The following is a 20,307-nucleotide window of genomic DNA, read 5'->3' on the forward strand; positions in this document are numbered from 1 at the left end:
TTAATAGAAGATGTTACAAACCATACAGAACACATATCTGGTTCAGGAAATCCCTTCAGCTGGAAATATTTGGAAACTGGAAGAGGAATATTATATATGCATGCACAGTTATTTTTTGTCTCTAGCTATTGGCTTACATGTACTCCTGCAGACATGATACTGGACAAAACGTGGTCTTGATTTGATCCAGTATGGCTACACTTTTGCTTTCTTATCTTTCCGTTCTTAGCCGGAAATCAGATGCTTTGAAGTTTGATTTCATAAGAGACTGTGCAGCGTATTTTAATCTGCAAGTACATTACATGCCCTTCTGTGGCTTCCATTTGCTATGAAATATCATGAGCATAATGTTTTTGAATAAAAGTAAGGGTCATGATATGTGGTGTAAGATTAACTTCTAAGTAATTAGTAGATTTAAAGGTATCCTATTACATTTTCCACAGTTTCTGTAAAAGGAAATCTTGCTAGTCAAAGATTCATTCAAATCTGCAGATGGTAAATACAAAAGTGGAGTTTTGAGTGACCAACATTACACTACTAACTAACAATAATATACTGACTTATGGCAACCTGGCTTTTACATTTTGTTTCATTTTTCAATACAAAGAACATTGTACACATGAGGTGACCATCCAGAACATTTTAAAATGTCACTGACTGTGACTGTGAAAATGATTCTTCATATTTATAAGAATATCTAGCTTGTGGAATGCTAGTCTTACAGTATCTGTCTAAGATGCACACACTCTCATCTATTTCTAGCAAACTTGTGTATATGAATTAAAAAGACTATTGGCAGAAGCAGTGGAAAAAAAAAAGCTATGGGGAAGTTGGAGAGGATTCTTTTGAGAGTTATGGGGATTAAGGAGAAGAAAACATTTTTTGTGGATATGTATTATTTGACTATATACATAACTAATGTAGGTAAATTAAGATTTTGAATTATTTCGCATTGTGTTAATAGAATTACTAAAAATACAGATGAAATCACTGATTAGAAATGTAGAATATAAATATTTATCACATAATAAAGCTGAAGTTCTAGATTTTAACTTCATGTCCTACGAGAAATGAGGCACTGCAGAAAACCTGGGACAACATCCGTCTCACTACTGATTTAAACTGAGAATAACATGAGCTGATGCATGTGGCATTCTTTGCTGAGCACAGTTTGTACCTATACGTGAAAGGTTAGCACTCAGTCACCAAGACAACAACCCAAATATTATTTCTACCACAAACCTAGAGTAGTAGCTCATACTTGTCCAGTAGCCACTAATAATTTTTTTTTTTTTCTGTTTTATTTAATGAGATCTTTTAACCAAATGTTCATGCTGTCTGCCTGGTTATTCTGCCTCTAAACCATGCAAAACTAGATTTCCCTGGCGCTTGTCCACATGCATATTGCCTGGCCACTCTAACATTTGCAAACAGAGAGCTGCAAAATAGGAACCCTTATTTTTCTGGATATAAACACATTAATATAAACGTAACATGAACTGTAGAACAAAGCCTAATACCTGGCTTTTTATGGATGAAAAACAGATCACGGCAAATCACCCGCAATAAATGACATCATGAAAGACTGGTTTAGCCAAAAGAAGAGAGTAAATTCAGTTAGGACATTTTATCTGCCTATGGTCTGTAGCAAATAACAACTGTATTATGAATATTTTTTGCAAAAAACGGGAAAGGATAAATTTGCACTTTGTATTGAAGAGGGTTTACAAATTGTCTGCACACTACTTCTCCCCATCAGCATGTAGTCCAAGTGTTATTTCGTTCCATTTCACACTTACTGCTATAGCATTTCAAGTGTCCTTGCTAATTCCTCTGCATTTCACAAGAAGATACTGAAATAAAGTAGGTCTAAGCACAATCAAGGAGGACAGCAAACCAAGTAGAAATGTCTTGCAAAAGTATGTGCAACTGGAGAATATTAGGAAACTCAAAACCAGCTATTAGCTGGGAAAAAAAATAATATTCAGATCGCTTCCATTGCGGAAAATAAGAGGATAGAAAAATTTAAGATGGAGATTAAGATTATTTTTTTATGGAGTTGTCACATACCTAAATGTCTTGCAAAAATAAAAAATAAAATAAAATATTGCTTCGGTGTCTTGTACAGTACATACTGCAACCAATAATGCTGTAAAGATATTTTAAAGACCTGTGAACAGCACAGGAATGCAATACAGTGACACAGAACAGTGCATCTGATCAAAGCGTACTGAAAGCTAAGTAATATTAGGAAGGACGCCCTAGTTTATAAGTATTTTATCTCGGTATTGCAAAAGACTATCTGTCTCTGTTGTAATCTTAGAAAGCATACAAAACAAACAGCAGAAAAGGAAGCGATTGGGATGCTGGTGACAGTTGCTCAGTGAGGGAAGGACTGGGAGCATCAGCTTGGCCCCCCTCAAAAGCTTATTTTCAAGAGGATGGCAAATATTATCAACCTCTGCCATTAGAAAACTCAGTAACTTGAGGAAATTGATACCACTGAGCATTGGTATGTGCAAGCCTGTGCTGCTGCTCTCAGCTAGTTGGAATTGAGCCAGTAGCAGAGAACAAACTGTGTCCTTCAGTAAGTGCAGCACTGAGCCTCAGCAAATAAAACCACCTGAAAGCTGGATCTTTTAGCTGCATCAACACACCACTGTGCATTTGGGTTCAGGGCTGGACTGAATCTAGTAGCAAAGGAAGCTTAAACATGCATCTGCTTGCAAAGACATAACTATAAAAATGCCACTTGTGAAATCATGGCTCAAACACATGCAAGTGGATTCTTTGCTGGACCGGCAAATGGGAGAATCTTCATGTTTTATTTTTTGCTATATTTGTGATAATGTCACTGCAGGATTATACAGTCTTGTCTTATGAAAGGGAGATTTAGTCACAGACATTCCAAATGGAGGAAAATACGACAGCATGGTACAATTGCCATCTGTGAGCTCGGGGGCCACAGAGCTCTGGCCTCATTGCGGAAGGGCAAGGAGGCTGTGGTAGGAGTTCCTGCTGCATTCAGTTCTGGCTGGCTAAATATCAGCGTAGTTCAAATAAAGCTGTATATTAAAAAGAAAAGTCTCAACTTTGAAACTTTTTCAGTATTGCTTAAATCAAGGCTTTTATTTTTCAGGGTTATAAAAGAACCTTTATATAATTTTGCCTCCAGCATTTTTTCTTTAATCTTTAACCTTTGAAGAGCAAAAACTGACTTTCTGGAATGAGACCAAGTAAGTAAAAAAAGACTTCTTAAAAGTAGATAAATATCCCCAAAAGACAAAGAAATATATATTTGAAAGTGGTTCCAGATTCAGAAGCCATATGGCTTTCAAAACTAATTAAATGCGTTATACAACCCATTAAATAAAGCTTCCTTTGCTGGTTTTGTACTGAATAATTTGTACTGGAAAATAGCTCTCTAATGCAGTGTAAAGCCTGAAAATACACTGAATCAATGCTTTGTAATGTGGTCCCAAATAAGTAGCACAATGTAACAGGCAAAACTTTTGGAAATACAATAGAGGAGAATAAGAATATGTGCCCCACTTGGTTGACAGTCATCAGAATAAAACTACTTTGACAAAGCTTGGAAAGTAGTCCTGCACAATCTGCACAATTCTTATCACTTTGCAGTTTCTCACAGATGGGAGAGAAAGCCTTAGAAATATACAGGCACATATAGAAAACGTTGTGAGGTCAGCTACTAGACTTGTACAGCTGTACTGAGGCTTAGCAAATTTAGCAGCTTGCTAGAAAGGAAACGACTCCTAAAAAATGTTTCTGCTTGTCTCCAGTGATCTTTGGGATATAGTTCTTCCATGTAACTCAAATACGAGTCTCTAGAATCTTCATGTTTCCCTCTAAGCTCACTCTCGTTTGCTACCAAAGACCATTTCCTCCTGAACACCCCACTGTAACTTTTGTTTGCTACCATCTACTTGTATCTATAAGCCTGTGGGACCCTTCATCTCTTGACTTTTTTTTTTTTTTTTTCCAGATAGAAGATATTTATAGTCATCACAAGCTTCACACAGAAAGCATGGTTAAAATGATCGTGTATGTCATTTTCTGAAATAATACCCAGAAGCTTAAAAAGGAGCAAGAGAGTGATTTCATGCAAAGTGAATAAACAAGGACTTTTTAACCTAAAGAAAAATGTTTGCTTTGCAATACTCTCCAAAACTGCTCATGGACCTGTAGGTTTTCCTCTGCACAAAATTCCTGATAGGAATAGTCAAGTATGATGTTTCAGTTGGTTTTCTACAAGCTTTCTACTTGCCCACTTATGTTGAAGCCCAATTTTGCAGGATGATATGCTGCTGCTGTAAGCTTTTAACTGTGTAGCCTTGTCAAAACCAGAAAACGTGAATCATAGCACACACACACACACAAAACCCCCTGCCATCTATCTGATCAGTCTAGACTTCATCAGTTTGCTCCATCAGAATTAAAATCACTCCTCTACAAAGTGACCCATAAGGACAAAATTCCTTGTGAACATTTTGGGAAATGTGGTAATCTGAGAACCGATGATGCAAAAAATAACCCCTAGCTGAAAACTCATGTTACTATCTCCCTATCAGGACAAATGATTTTTTTTTTTTTTTCCTTCCTGACTTCATATCATTATTTGTTAATTTTTCCCCCTCAGTGTCTTTCAGGGACTGTTCAGTAATTTTTCTCAAAGATCAGCAGTCCTAAGCCTAATATCACAGTGAAAATGCTTTGGTGGCAAGAAAGGTTTTCTGAAAAGCAGCAACTGTTTCAGTTTCTTTTCTTTACAATGGCTATAAACTCCCGCCTTTCATCGCCTTATGCTGTGCATGAACATTGGCTTGCTCTCAGCTGAATCATTCAAGGCTTCAGGAAGAGAAGAAATCCTTCGAAAGAAGTATCCTGATATGACCCTATCACACCCAGCTGGCCAGGGCACCATATAACTTTAATCCAGGCTAGTTTGCTAGTACAGCAAAAACACATGCAGTCAACATGCATGCTAAAAACCAGTAATGTCTATAAAATGCATCAATATCAATTCAGCTGTGAAAAAAGAAACTCTGTTGAGTATAATGGAAGGGAAAAGACAGAAAATTACAAATACATTTTCCTTTAGACTCCCATACAACTCTGCTATGCAATGGTTAGGTGGATAGCGGAGGGAAACCCAAAAAGCAGGCAAAGAGTTTGACCAAACAAAAATTCCAGAGCCAAGTGATGATGGACAGACTTCAGAATTAAATCTCAGATGTGTATATTAAAAGAAAAAAACCTGACTGGCAAAGTATAGCCAAGTTGTACAGATAACTCTTTTCCTATTATTTCTGCTAATATAACATCTATGATCATTTTCATTGTAACACAACAGAACATTCATTTTCTTTATCAAACCCATCATCTAGTAGAGTAAGAGGGAACCACTATGTTACTCCAGCTTCTTATTTCATGCCTACCTAAAAAGGAATTCAACGTTTCGCTATTCACAACGTGTATTCCCATACTTCAACAGGGACCTGGAAACTCTTAAACAGCTTCTTATCACAAAGACTTACTTTTCAGAAAAAACTCATTATATAAAGCTAACAAGTTCAAGCAAAATTTCAATAAAAAGGATTTTTACAAAACTGAGCTCCATTTAAATGGTACAGGGAGATGCTACAACAGCTTAAGATAGAAAACACAACAGTAAGTATCCTAGTAAAGTGTAGATTTTATTTTTATTTTTATTTTTTTTTTGTATTTAAATAATCATCCTTGCAGCTTTCTGAGAGGAGAACTGTAGAGTAAGGGATGAAATCTACTATTGCTAAAAGTGAATTTTAAAAAGTTTTAAAATACTTGACATTGCCCTTAGACTGAAAAAAAATGAACCATTATCCAAACAATTCCTCTGTTCTATTGCATATGTCATTTCTTTGCAATGAATTAACTGTATTTTCAATAATCTTGAGATTTTTTTTTCACTTTTTCTCCTATCAGTAAACCAAAAAACTTCTACAGTGAGAATTCAGTTTATAAGAGATTGCTACAAGCAGTAATGGAAAATAAGTCACATATTTGTTGAAATGCTGGAATTCCACCATGAGTGGTCCCCAGATGCTAGCGCTCTTGCATCACGATGTCAGATGGAAGGGCCTCTTCATCCCCAATGGCATGGCAGAGAAACGCCTGCAGGTAACACCGGGTCTGTCCCCCAGGAGCATGGGGCAGCAGGCACTGCCTTTCTGCACTGATCATCTCTACCCCGCTCACCAGCAAAATCCTGAGCCTGTCTCAAGCACCCACCAGCATGGGCAAACACGGTATCTGCTCTCTACCAAGACATACAGAGCTCTCTGCTAAAACAGAAGATAATCCTCAGCCAGTACATTTCCTTACTAATCTCTAACTATGAATTGTTAACCACGATGAGAAATCTTTTCTTGCACTGGACAGTTTAAAGAATATGGTTCTGTGATAACAGAGATTTTACATTTTTAACTGAGAAATCCAAGCAGAGAAGAACATGGGACTGCAAGTGACCACAGTGGTCATGAAATCCAATCTTCCGTGAACATAAACAACCATAAAATCAATGCCTAAATCTAGAAAAAGCAACAAAAACCACCACCACATACACCTCACAAAAGACTAGGTACTCTAAGAAAAATTGAAAATCAGCAAAGGAAAGGCTTGTTCATTTGGACCAAAAAACCCCACAAGAACATCTAGTATTGCACTAGGCAATTCATAGGCTGCTGCTACACTTATTTATTAAGCAATTTTACTCATCTTCTTGCCTAAGACAATCACAAGGACTTTCACAGGCTTGCCATTTTATGTTAGTAGCTAATTTCCTGTCTACCTGTGAAGTGAACATAATTTACAGACAACGGACAAAACCAAATGCTCTGTAAAGGCATTTATGTACCAGTAAGTCAGGAAGTGGCATATGGTGTTCATCTGAGATCATCAGAAAAACTGATAAAGCCAAAATACCAACTTCACACCAGTATTGCTCAGCTGAAATGAGAATGAAAGATACCGCCCAGTGTATGTTAGAAATTTATTCCCTGAAATAATCATGTGTGACGTGTTTGAAGTGGAATATGATCAACATTGGTGCCTCTACCACTGTCCTTTCACAGTGAAGTCTAGGAAATACAGTAATTCTAAAAATTGCAGTAGAAGTTTATGCAGATTTAATATATTTTATGTGGTATATTTCTATAGTCAAGACAGTAATGATAATTTTTTTTCAATTTAAAAGTGAATAAATTCTCCAAAAACCAGTATATCACCATGAATTATCAATATTGGATAGCAATGTGCTGAAAACTTTAGCATAGTAATATGCATCATTAATCATATCCACTAATGGATATTCTACTGGTTAGGGATTGTAGAGGCAAACCAGTTGAAAGCACTATGTGATTAATCCCAGGTCTTTTTACTGCAAATGTTCTTTTTTACTGGTCAATAAACAATTCAGGGAAATTTGGAACTAGCTGTGAAGAGATTGTAAGGGGAAAGTTTGTGCCCCCCCAAAATTAAGCTGGACTCTAAAGGTAGAAAAACATCCTGTTTTTTAGATGCCGTTTGAGATAGAGCTTTCTACATGAATTCCTGGTGCTAATAACTTACATTTCCCACCCACAGCACATGAAGTACACCCATGATTTTAAGATATCTGTCCAGCCCAGTCCTATTCAGAAAGTCTTCTGATGTTGCCAAGAGTTCCATAAAGAACTGTTAGTCTTTCTTTCAAACGTACCATCAACTTCACAAAAGTACCACGGAAGCTTAATAGTGAGGAAATTGTATGTTCTTGTGTAGATGCCACTTGCCCAGGCTAAATTAAGGTTAAATTAAAAACTGAAGTTAACTTGCAAAGTTAAGGTCAGTTTTGGTGTTAAGAGTGACTTGGTCTTCTAAAAGTGAGTGGGGGCTGCGAGGGTTTAAAAAGGCACATAAGAGTGTTGTGCCACCACCTTATACCCCACAGCACTGTTTTTGCAAGTACATGCTGCCTTATCATGGGTTTAACATCAGCTTTATGCAAGTAACACCTCAACAGAGGTGTTTTCAGCAGCAGAGAGTGGCAACGCATCACTTCCAGCTTTTCCTTTTAGCCCAGCTGTGCTGATGCTATGCTCCGTTTTTATCTTCTTTGGTCTATAGCTCAGTTACCTTTGTCTGAAACAAACTTTTCTAAGCTGTGACAATATACACAAAGGACCGATTAATAGCAGCTTCAGAATAATTTGAGAAAACATGCTTTCTAAAGGAAATACTTAACAATGATCAATGACTTGAGTTTGATGTCTATTTATAAACAAAATGCTCAAAAACATATTCTTTAATAGGTCTTTAGAGCTCCTAGAGGACATTGAACTGTCAGAGATCGAAGGGAAAGTACTCATTAAGCCCATAACATGCACCTAATATAGGTATCCTTGCAGTGTCAGCTCAGACAGCTAATCCCTGTCTGACACAAGGTGAGTATTGTGGTGCAATCTGGTTTGTCTGTTGAGACGTGGTGAGACCATATGCGCAAAGAATTGGATTGTTATAACCGGGGCAATACAATGTTCTAACGTAACAACAGCAAGCGCTCTGCTTCTCTTCAGTGCGTAGGCTACAGGAATTGATTCCTATCTATTGCTGGCAATGACATCATATTTTTCAGGATAAACAAATTCCATATTAAAGTGACCTTTTGCTCTGATTTTTCTGAGTGGAAGGCTGTTCCAGCTTCTCATTTTTCTAGTAGTAGCAACTTTCTGCTCTCCAACATACATTCATTTTGTGCCAGTTCTTATGTCAAAATAGAAGTGCTTAAGATAGGGAACAAAGTAGTTTTAAAAGGGTTCTAAAACTGAAAGTGAAAACTTTGATTTCAAAATACTGCTGCCTAGAGCCCCAAACAGTTTTCAGTAACAAGTTCAATAATGTCCCCTAAAAAACAAAAACAAAAAACAAAACCCCACACTATTGCAAATGTTTATAACCTATTAAGCTAGAAAGGTAAGTGTTCGAAATTAGAGGTGGTTAGATTTGCAGCCGTCAGCATCAATTGTCAACATTTATTTTGTTATTTCTGAATATTTAATAGGACTTTTGTCTCATAATAAAAATGCACAGGACCATGCAAGTAGACTTGAATAAAACACATGTGGACAGCTTGCAACTGCCTACGCAATCATAAATCTGTTGTTTACGAAAATCACAATGCTTGACTGCTTATTAATAGATAGTCAATAACTGATTTCTGAGATTTTCAAGAGAAAAAGCCTGAAAACTTACCATTTGACTAACTTGACTTACTAGTCTGGTTATCTTAAAAAACAATGCTTTAGCTGAAACAATCTGAAACACTGTTTAAAAAATCCAACAAACCTTTTAATATTTTTTTTTTTTCTGGCTTTCTCTTACTGTTTCTTCTCACTAAGCACCCCCTCAAAAACTCCGGAAGGTTTATTTAAATCAGCTTCTGTTGTTGGCTGTTTTTTTTTTTTAATGTCTGATTAGAAAATTTTCCTTTGGTTTTCTTTTTGTTTCTCAAAGCACTACATATTAGTTCTGTAAAAGAAAGCTCTTTCAGACAGGTATGAAAGGAAAACAAAGATAGTTTTTCACAATCCTCAGATACAGCAAAGGCTCCATGTGTGACACTTGGGTAGCAGGCTTGTCAGAAATCAGTTGCTTCACAGTGACAGGATTAGCAAGGTCTCAGTATTTTAAGTGTCAGCCTTGAGGCTCCTCTCCCTTGGGCACAAGCTTAATCACATCAGCTGGCATCTTACCCTCAACTGAGAATGAGCTGTTAGAACTGAGTACAGGTATTTCAAACACCCAGTGTAGTTCTCTCTGGAGAAGAAGACTTGTGTCCAACACAGCATCTCATATTTTCCATCAAGGCATAGCTTTTCAGCTTTCCTCATGGCTCTGGAACTTGGAAAGGATCCCTCATGAGGCAGCTGCTCCTTTTCCACCTCTCACTGCTGCTGTGCCAGCAGCTCCCAGGTACAGCCCTGTGGTGAGGGCAGCTGCTGCCCCAGAGGCACAGCTGTCCTGGCAGACAGATGATGTTCTTCCAGCTTCAGGAAGTCCATTTCAGCTTCACCTTAGCCACCCTAACACAGACCTGCAATGTCCACTCAGAAAAAGAAAAAATTGTGTGGGATAAAACGGTTTTCTTTACCAAAGGGAGTGGAAGTGTTTCACGGCCACTATACAGGTAAGATAAACAAACGCGAATAATTAGTTTATGTCACACCTGAACTAAAATACTTATGCATTTGAAGCCACAAGGCTGAATGCTACATGTTAAAGAAAAGGCAGTTGTCTTCAGCAAAACCTGCCACAGCTCCCAGAGCTTCAGAAACTGTGGAAGATGTTCACGAGCATTCAACACCAACTATCAGACCTCCTAAATGTTGCACTTGCTACCAGCCTCCACCTACCATAAACAAATCTCGAAGCCTGAAAAAACTACAAAGTCTGCATCCTGAGTAATTCCTTCAGCTGCCAAAGCAACTACAAGCTAAGAGTCAAGTTGGCTTTCTTTTTTACATGAAGATACCACATTCTTTGAGGGTAATGCATCTTTATACACACACACACAGGTATCTTTACATACATACTGTGTTAATTTATTTGTTCTGAAGTAGTTTCAGTAAAAAGTCAGCTAAAAACATTTGTTCTAAGTAACATAAATGTCTAAGGGTTTGTATTAAGGCTACATAGGAAATAATAATCCTGTTTTCAAAAGCAGATTGGCTTGGCTGCTTCCAGGTCCAAAACGTTTTTGAAACATGGAACCCTGCTCAGGACTTTTTTTTCTGAAACATGATGACTACAGCTGGAGTGTATTAGGTAGGAACAGTCACAGCTTTCAATCACTGTCCTGTTCCATTCGTATCAGAAATCTGAAAATTGTCTCCCACATCCCAGAAGATACTACACCAGCTGTGGTTTAGCTATCTCGGACAAAATATTAAAATATTTATTGGCTTATACGATGTGGAATAGTACTTACCAAAGACACTGACAGAAAAGGGAGCATGTTTAGCCTAGTGTTAACAATGAAACAGAAAACTTAAGCTTCAGTATCTTCTGTCCCATATGACTCCTTAAACCCCTAGACTCTTCTTTTGCTATTCTAGGCTTGAATTTGATTATAAATTCCATTTTTGACCAGAGTGAAAACTTCCCATCAAGTCTGGAAGAAGGACTAGTTTCAACTAATTAAAATTCTGTAATGGAACAGCTATTTTGTCAGAGGATTAATGATCAGATCTAATTTGACTTCTAAATAATTACTAAAACAGTATGACAGTAATTATGTTAGCTGTGAAGATATCATTTCCCAAAAAGAGGGCAATAAATTAGAGCTTGATATAGCAAAATCTGACAAGATCTGGCATCGCTTTAAAGTTGCTGCTTTGTGTTGCATTTCCCAGAAGACACTGACTTGGAAACAAGTGCTGCTCCAATACCAGCTCCCCTCTGTTTCTTGTATAGCCCTCAAGTGGGACAAGAGGAAGAATTATTTTCAGACAACAGAATAAACAAGTATGATTTCAGAGACCTTTTCCTCACAGTCTGTTTTAGGCTAAGACACCTTAGCACACAAATGTTTCACATAAAAGCTATACTGCATTTCTAAAACAGTCAAGTAGACAAGTTTGCAGAGAATATGCACTACAGTTTGGTTGTTAAGACTGGAGACATTTATGTCCTTTATATTCTGTACCATTCAGGCAGTTATTCTCAAATAGAAGTCAATGCCCTACTTGAGTCAAGCACAAAAAATCTGGCGGGACTAAACATTGCACTTATTAAGCAATTCTTCGGGCAACCGTCACACAAGAAGCTCCACAGCCTATGTTTACTCTTTCCACTGCTGAAAAATCCCAGGCTTAACCCATGTCAGAGCCTGAATTAAGAATTATAATAATCACAAGACGCAAATGGTTAGGCATTTTCTTAACTCTAAATTAGCAGAATAGTGAGTATGCAAAATACTATTTTCCTATACAAAATCTGAATACAATGGGATCTAAAAGCAAGTTGTGGTTGTTGTAGGAGAAACAGAGATATTGCAAAATACTATACAGGAATGCCATATTTCTCTTCTGTTCCCACCATCTCCTAAGTCAAACCAAAACTGGGAAATTTTAAGTTTTAAGGGCACTAAAATTTTTATCATTCATTTTGTAGCAAGTTGCAGGTATATATTTAATGAGAACTGAGAAGGGAATGACTCCTAGCATGTATCATCCCCCACATTAGCACAGCTTGAAGAAACTTCTTTTTTATTTAACAGTCAACAACCTGAACTACCTCAGTTGCACTTAGCTGTACAGCTTAGGAACTTCATTCTAAAACAAACATTTTAACTTAAAACAACAACAACTAATAAAAAACACACCAAACCCAACCTGATATAAGCAACTGATATATCACAGAGCAAGAAAAAAAAATCAAGTCTGAAGTTTTGCTGTATCTAAAAGGTACAAAACCGAGTAGCTTTCTGAAGTAATTCCTTTATTTTTTTGTTACTAGGTGTCTTGTGGGAATGCCAGTTTTGAGCTATAAACAAGGATTCCTAATTGCAGTCCTTCTAATTGCAATTTCACATTTTAAAAATTGGTTTCTGAGATCTTTTGCAGAAGCAACAGACCACACACTGCACAAATGTGGTTCATGAACATTTATTAACATTATGAGAACATGCTTTTTTTTCCTGCAAAACTAGACATTTATTACTTTACAAAACAGGCCTGTTTTCGTTAAAAATAGAGATATGAAAATCTGAGAGGAAAGTGAATGGACAGGGTGACCAAAAAAGATCACATGCACATGATTGCACCTTCTATCCCCACTTTGCCTTTATGAAATCGAGCACATCTTCTGGATGGATCATGCAGCTTCCAGAAAGAAATTAGAGAGGCTCAAGGTATTAATCAGTCAAAGGTAGCTATAATATACCTTCACAAAAAACCCTGCAAACCATGGTCAGCAGCTCAGAAGTTAAACTAAGAGATTTTCAAAGGCTAAGACACTTCTAATATTCAGTGCTACTTAACCTTAGAGAGAATAGTAGCATATGAAAATTACTTCAGACATTTACATGACCTTAAAAACATCACGCTGAAGAGCTATGGGCTCTTGTTACTCTGATGGTCAGATCATTTGTTCCCAGTATTTTACTCATATAGTGTACAAGGGTGAAGACAGGAAGAGGGAAATGAGGAACTCTGTAGGTCAAATACTGTTAAATAGTTTACAGCTTCACTGAAGGCTGTCTTTTATTTGCTTTATAACTAGCACGATTATTTTGTCTCTTGCTGGTGGTGGCTTCGTATTTTGTACCAAACTTTATTTGCTAAACAATCACCAAAAAATTATATAATAATAACTGGATTTAAATGCCAGAGGTGACAGAACTAACAAACTGAAGTCTGCTCCAAAGTAAGAGTTTGCAAGAGAGGTTTTATGACCTAAATTAATGAATCTATTTGAATCTCTAAAGAGCACAGCAGGATTCAGGTTCAAGCTGATTTCATGATACTTTTAAAAGCATTCTTCCTACCAAATATAACAAATATTAAGAAGCCCTACAGTGTGTATTAATTTATTTTGAAAACTGGAAAATTGGAAGATAAAACATGCTACTGATTCGCAGAATTATGTCAGACTGTTATCAGAAACTAAACTGAAACACTGTTCAAAATTACTAAATACTTCATGGTGCATGAGAACAATTTTCATACTGCAGACAGTTTTTATCTCATATATGTTTAGTTCCAAAGAGAAGATAAAATAAATTTCCCACGGCTCTAGCACTTATTCATTTGATCTGCAGATGACATGCATCTTCTGCGTACTATCTGCACACAGACATTAAAGTCTGTGTTAAGCAAGTATCTTTGTCAACATGGACTTTCCAACAATTCAAAATTTCTTTAAATATAGAAGATACTAGCAACCCTGGAACTTTGCCAGGTCAAGCATCTGCAACTACTGAACGCAGCCTACCTTCAATATCAAGCCCTTAAGCTGTTTCCTGAAACAGGATGCATTTGTCTACATAGTGATTGTATATTTATTTTACGACAAAAATGCTTACCAAAAAAAAAAAATCCTCCCATGCTTTGGGTAACTACATGTGTATTTCTTTCAGACTTTATGCCATGACAGCAATAACTAAAAAAAGAAAAATACTCCAAAATGGTCAAATCTGTGTAGAATTTTCATTCTAAGTATAAATAATTCAAAGAATAACTATGAACTTATTTTCTTACCAGATGTTTGCTTTTATACCTTAAGAATCCAAATAAGCAGCAAAATAGCTGGTTCTTTTCCTTGGTGATACGCTAACACAAGCAAAAAACATAGACTTGCAGAATTGCCATTTTAATCTTCTTATAGTACAGAATAAAAGCTCTTTGTAATTTCTTGTTTAAAATGGAATAATTGGACTCAATTTGGTCTAATAAAATAGAAAACCCTTCCACAAACAAGGAATAGTTTATCTCTCAGTTTGCTGCGAATTAAACTAAGTGGTGTACTACAATTTTGCATGTATTACTTATGTACAATTGCAACAAACTGGCATTACTTATAAGAACTGAAAAACAAATATACCAGCTTATCTTAAATTAACGACATTGTTTAGACATTATGAGCCTGTTTAAAGCCTGAATTTGCAGCATATAAGTGACATTTATTGAAGGTCAGAGTCTTCTACTTCTTTCATATGTTCCTTACATTTAACTCCATGTATGGCAGAAATCAGGGTGCTATGTAGCTGGAAAAGTATATAATGATCTTTGGGACATTTTTAAAAGAAAAAAAAAAGAAGTTCTAATTTAACCAGTCCTAACTGTTAAAGGAAGCCTACCTCAGCATTCTGTAACTTATGGCACTCAACACCATTCAAGACAAAAATGCTCAAATAACATAGTTTATCTGTGCAATGTGACTCTAAACAATTGTCTCAATGAGCTTGTCTTCAGTGAGGGAAGAATTAGTGTTAATACAGTACGGTTCTAATGTAAGTTCTGTTCATACATCCCTTAGACTGTTTGGATGATGGGAAAAGGGGAGATGGCTTTTAAATCAACTTCTCAATCAAGTTTAGGCTGATGATTCAGCTAACAGTAGATAATATCAAATTCATAGCATGGCATCCATCAACGTATGTTAGTACCATTAAAAATGCTTTTGCTAAAATTATACTACTCAGACTAAAAGCTTTGGTGTTTTTATTTTTAATATTCCACTGTTATGTGCCTTTCCGTATTTCAGAAGTCTTCTACAGCTTTCTTAAATAAATTTTATTTTTGGCAAGTCTCTCTTGTTCCCCCCTCCCACCACATTTAAAAAAGAAAAGGAATGCTTATTTACATGCACAACCTACACCATGAGATATTGGTTTAAACTGAACAATTCCCTTGCACGTATGTCAGAATCTGAAAGCAGCTTCTCCTTCCTCAGCCTAAGATTTATTGCTCAGTGAAGAGAGAAAATAGTGGCTCTCAAAACTTGGAGCAGAGCAACTAATTGGAATAATAATTTTTATTCTTACAGTTCTCATTATCTCAAGCTGAAGTTTGATTTATAAATTTGTAATATTTACTTCTGTATCACAACTTATGCATTTTTTAAAGAGTTATACAAGGAGAAAAATACAAGACTATGAACTTATTTAAACTATTTGTTGTCAAAAGATTCCTTATGGAAGCCTGGGTCCTGATTTTGCAAGCCTTTTCACATTTCTTCTCAAAACTGTGCATGAAATAATCCCAATGTCAACTTATCAGAATACAGTCAATGACAAGATGCATCATACATTGTTAGTTTTCAGGACAGTCTCACAATATAACAGCATTCAAAAAGATAACAGAAAAGGGTGCAGTGAGCTTCACAATTTCTGTTGCATCGACTATCACATTAGGGAGGAAATGGTTAATTTAAAAGGTCTTGTTTCTGAAAGTTTGCTTCAAGTGTTACTCAGAAATATTTAAGTGGTAAGACTCATAACACCACAAAAACCCCTAAGAGATGATTTTGAACTCACTCCTTTGCCATGTCTTAGGAAGAATGTTGAGTTCCTAAGATCAAGCACAGTTTTGTCAGGTCTTGCAAAAAGAAGCTTACATTTGTTCTGCAATACTCTTTTCAAGCATTTGGACAGAAATTGACAGTCTGACATAATTTTCTCCCTCTTAGTTTATTATCTTTTCATACACTTTCCAAAACACTAGGCTGTCAGTCTGCCTTAACATGCAGAGTGAGCAGCTCTGGAGAGTCAAATTAGTTCCTTGTACTGCTGGAGGTCCAGGGTGTAACTTGCAAAACCAGTCACCTCCAATGCACAGTACACCAATAATCATTACCATAGAACAGACATCCATTAGTGTGCTGAGCAGAGCTATATAGTGTAAGAAATACTATGAAAAAATTAAATTACAAGTCACAGCACACCTGCACACTGTACTTAGGAAGGAGGGCCTTTAATGTCACTTCAACATGACTTGGAAAAGAAACTGTGGAATGAAGTCACCATTATCAATCCTCTTCAGAGCTAGATTCATCTTCCTGGTCAGAGAGCTCAGCAATAGGAAAGCGCAGGATGGCTGCCACTCCTGTCAGTTGGCCAAGCTGTTCTCCAGACACATGCAGGCTGGAGAAAATGCGTACTGTGCCCATGTTCTCCCGTACACTATCTACCAACTTAACATATCGGGCACGTGTAGCCACATCCTGGTGCCGGAAAAGCTCATCGCTGATCAGCAAGGTATCAATGGCCATGGCTTCATTGGCCTTCTCTACATGCTTCAGACCATAAAAAGCCCGGTCAGGCTCATGCTGCAGCATTTTGTAGAAGTCATCTAAGGCTTTGACCTCACCAGCTGCCTTAGTGTCAGAGAGACGGCTAGTTACAGCTGGGTCGCAGAGGGCTTCCTTCAATGCATATTTATGTCCAGAGGACGAGTGGACCTAGAGTAAAAAAAGTCAAAGGTTTGCATATTTTTAAATAAAAAGGACCACCTTCTTGATTACCCAATCACAAACAGCTTCCACTATACACAATAGTTATCTTCATAATTATTCAAAGGAGTTCCCTCTTTCTTGAAACTTACGTGATTCTTTTCTTAAAGGTTCCCTCCTGCAACCCAAAGCCTATACCAAATCCCTTAAACTGTACTTTAAGAAGTGGAGGAAAGCTGTTTTTCTTATTCAAAGACTGGGTTAGACATGCAAGTTGTTGCAGACAGTCCCCAAAGAGGGCCATTTGAAACTACTTAGAAACTAAGACTTAAGCCTCTCCCTTTTAAAGCATTCAAGAAGAGAAGACCTCTTAAAACTGCAGCCATATAGTGCAAAAGTGCTAAGTCTTGCACAACTGCATAGTTTCCACGCTTGCAAAGCTGTGAAGTACATTAAAACTCTTCACAGCATCACTTTGCTAAAAACGCAAAGGAGGGCTTCTTGATGTAATGTGTCTCCTAGACATTGTGACCATCAAGTATTGGGACACACTTCCCCCTGCCATGCTCCAGCCTTTTTCCAAGTATGGATTACAGGTCTTCTCCAATGAAAGAAATATACAAGTGTCCTTATGAAAAGGAAAGTTTATTTTACGCTCAGAGTTTGGCTGTTTCAGTGAAAGGCGAAAAAAACCCCACTCAATCAACTAGATACCTAAGGAACAGGAAAAAACACTATGGTCTGCATAACCTTTAACTATGTAGTACAAAACTAATAACCAAATCAACTAACCTATACCACATCCAGGTGCTTTTTTAAAAAAGCTTTAGAAAGCTGTTATTAAATATGGATGCTATCTAGTATCATAGATTACAGTTAAACCATTTTCCAACTTGTACTTCGGTCTTAATTAAATTAAATATGTTTTTATAGAAAGTTTGAAGTATTCCATACTTTCTCTATTCCATGTTAAGGTATCCTAGGAAGGAACCATCTCTGTATTCCGCATAAGTACCTTATAGTTTGGGAAGCATGAGAATAATTACCTTACGATACTCAGACGGAAATTTGTTTTCTCTAATAAGCGAATTATTTCCCATCACCCTTGGCAATTATCTTTCATCATCACAGACAGCTCTTAAGCCTCTTTTTACCCACTCTGGAGACTGTTTAGTTCCTTACCTGTAGGAACTTGGACCTGTTCTCCAGAAGAAGCTTATTGTCAGTCTTGACCGCCTGCTGGAACATGTAGTCACAGAACTGCTCCCGTACGAAGCCTGGGCTAGCCACCAGTACACACTTCACCACCTCAAAGTTGATATGCCGCTGGATGGCTTGTACCACCTGCTCGTAAAATCTCTCCAGGGCCCGGTCATGCTGACTGCAGTTCCCTTTCCGCTTGCGGGGGATGTTCACCTCCACCTTGGCACGGGTAAGCGTCATGCTTGGAGTGACCAAGCAGACGTGAGCCAGCCCTTCCTGCATGACCACGGCTGCCACATCGGCACTCCAGGCCGGGTCACAGGCCTGCTCGATGCGCTCCAGCACCACGCTGTCCCACTGCTTCTTGGCCAGCGTGAACTGCCGGTTGGGCTCCAGCTCGATGGTGTGGTAGGCCCCCATCTTGACGTACTCATTCTCTTGGATGTTAGTGCCCTTCACTCGCAGCTGGCAGGCCTGTGAGTCGAAGTCGATGGCCTCCACGCAGAGGGTGAGGGTAGTGCGGATGCGGTTGCTGCCCACGCTGCCCGTGGCCGATTCGGTCTGCACTTTCCGGATGGTGGAGGCCCGCAGGCTGTCACCCACCTGCAGCAGATTGTAGGTATGCCACATGTCCTCGGGCTCCTCGGGGATCAGCGTCACCTGCCCCGCATTGTCCTTCTCCAGGTCTTTCCTCACCAGCTTCATTCTGGTAGTTCTTTGTGCCCCCCCGGCCTCCCCGCAGACGCACCTACAGACCTGTCTCGGGAGGCCTGGCGGCGGGAGCTGGCGGGCGGCGAGACCCGTGCACGGACAGCCTACTGCGGGCCGCGATGAACGGCCTATCCCGATCACCGGCCTGCCCCAGGCCTGTGGCGGATTCTGCTCTACTCCTCAGGCGCGGGCGCAACTCGGGGCCGTCTCCCTGTCCCGCTCGGCGCGCATGTGCAGCGGACGGCAGGTCCTAAAAGGCGCCGTTCGCGCACGGCGGGTCCTAAAAGGCGCCGGCCGCACACGCACCTCCCCAGTGCCCGTTCGCCTCCGAGCCCCAGTCGCGTGCACGCTTCCGCGTCCGCATCAAGAGCTGGCGCACGCGCGGGGCACGGCGGATTTCCGGCGCGAGGCGTTACGGGGCCCTGTCGCGTCCGCAAGCCGGGACCGCGCAGGGCCGGAGATCGCCAGAGCAAGGCTTTCTCGGGGGAACTAGGAGGCAGCTGCAACGCTTCTGTGAGGCGGGAGAGGGCTGTAAAGCCGTGTGTCTCCCCGATGCTGCCTGTCCGTGAGCGAGCAGTGAGGGGGTCGGGGCCCGCGGGTCGCGTTTGCCCTGCCTCTTTAGCTGCTTGCAGTGGTTTCCAAAGGCCTCTGACACAGCCCTTCACGTTTGAGAAGAGGAAAACAAACAACAGCACCTAAGTAGTTGTGGAAGGAGATGACACAGGTGTGCCTCAGCGGTTTTCTGGGTGCGGTGGGACGAGCCCTGTACCTCAGGCGGGGAACGCAGCTGCTGGGGCCTGATTGGGGCGGCGGGTCGGGCAACCGCCACTGAGCGAAATGGAAACCAGACCCAGGCAACATCGGAATCTCAACTGTTACTTTGACGTTGCTCTTTAACTGAACTTCAGCTTAAAAGTTTAAGTTACACTTTAGCCTACCCTGAAACTTGACCTGCTTCCTGAACCTAGTAGACAGTCCCGAGTGGCTTCAGAGTCAGATAAGCATGTTTCAAATGAAGTTTGATGTTGGCAGTTTTAAGTAATATGCCTTGCAAAAGCCTTTTTGAATTATCACTAGCACAGAAAAGGCGCCTGAACAATAACTAGACAGCTCAATTTGCAGCCTAGACAAATGTAACAAGCCCAAAATATTGTGAAAAAATAATGTCATTATACAAGTACTGCAGCTTACTTTGAGCTTATTTATTACTGAGAACTCCATTTCAGAGTAACTGTTGCAAATTTAGAAAGCATGAGGAAAAGAAAATTAATGGAGAACAGAAAAAGTGCTTGTGTGAAGAATGATTCAGAAGAACAAAAAAAAAGAAAATTGAGAAAGTAGACAGACTGACGTGCCATGATATGCGTGTCAGGGCAATTGGAACAGATACAGTAAGTTTGGAATGTC

The 20,307-nt window shown here is 38.9% G+C and overlaps 2 protein-coding genes across 2 annotated transcripts in view; both read right to left on the reverse strand.

Moving 5' to 3' along the window:
* The window catches only part of ITGA1 (integrin subunit alpha 1), a 77,972-nt gene that overhangs the window by 52,218 nt on the left and 5,447 nt on the right, over positions 1-20,307 (reverse strand). The window lies entirely within an intron of this gene.
* PELO (pelota mRNA surveillance and ribosome rescue factor) lies at positions 12,686-19,236 on the reverse strand. The gene is made up of 2 exons (XM_065861275.2): positions 18,169-19,236; positions 12,686-16,995 (listed from the first exon to the last, which is right to left on the reverse strand). Exons 1-2 carry the CDS (start codon positions 18,892-18,894, stop codon positions 16,564-16,566), a joined length of 1,158 nt encoding a protein of 385 aa, XP_065717347.1. The 5' UTR covers positions 18,895-19,236; the 3' UTR covers positions 12,686-16,563.

The sequence above is a fragment of the Patagioenas fasciata genome, chromosome Z (assembly GCF_037038585.1).
Source record: "Patagioenas fasciata isolate bPatFas1 chromosome Z, bPatFas1.hap1, whole genome shotgun sequence".
NCBI classification, from domain to species: Eukaryota; Metazoa; Chordata; class Aves; order Columbiformes; family Columbidae; genus Patagioenas; species Patagioenas fasciata.

What these genes read in the sequence shown, in the direction of transcription:
- PELO (XM_065861275.2), bottom strand. Translation starts at nt 18,894, where the DNA reads ATGAAGCTGGTGAGGAAAGACCTGGAGAAGGACAATGCGGGGCAGGTG. An exon ending in ACAGGTCCAAGTTCCTACAG is followed by an intron (nt 16,996 to 18,168) that starts GTAAGGAACTAA and finishes TTTTTACTCTAG; the next exon opens with GTCCACTCGTCCTCTGGACA.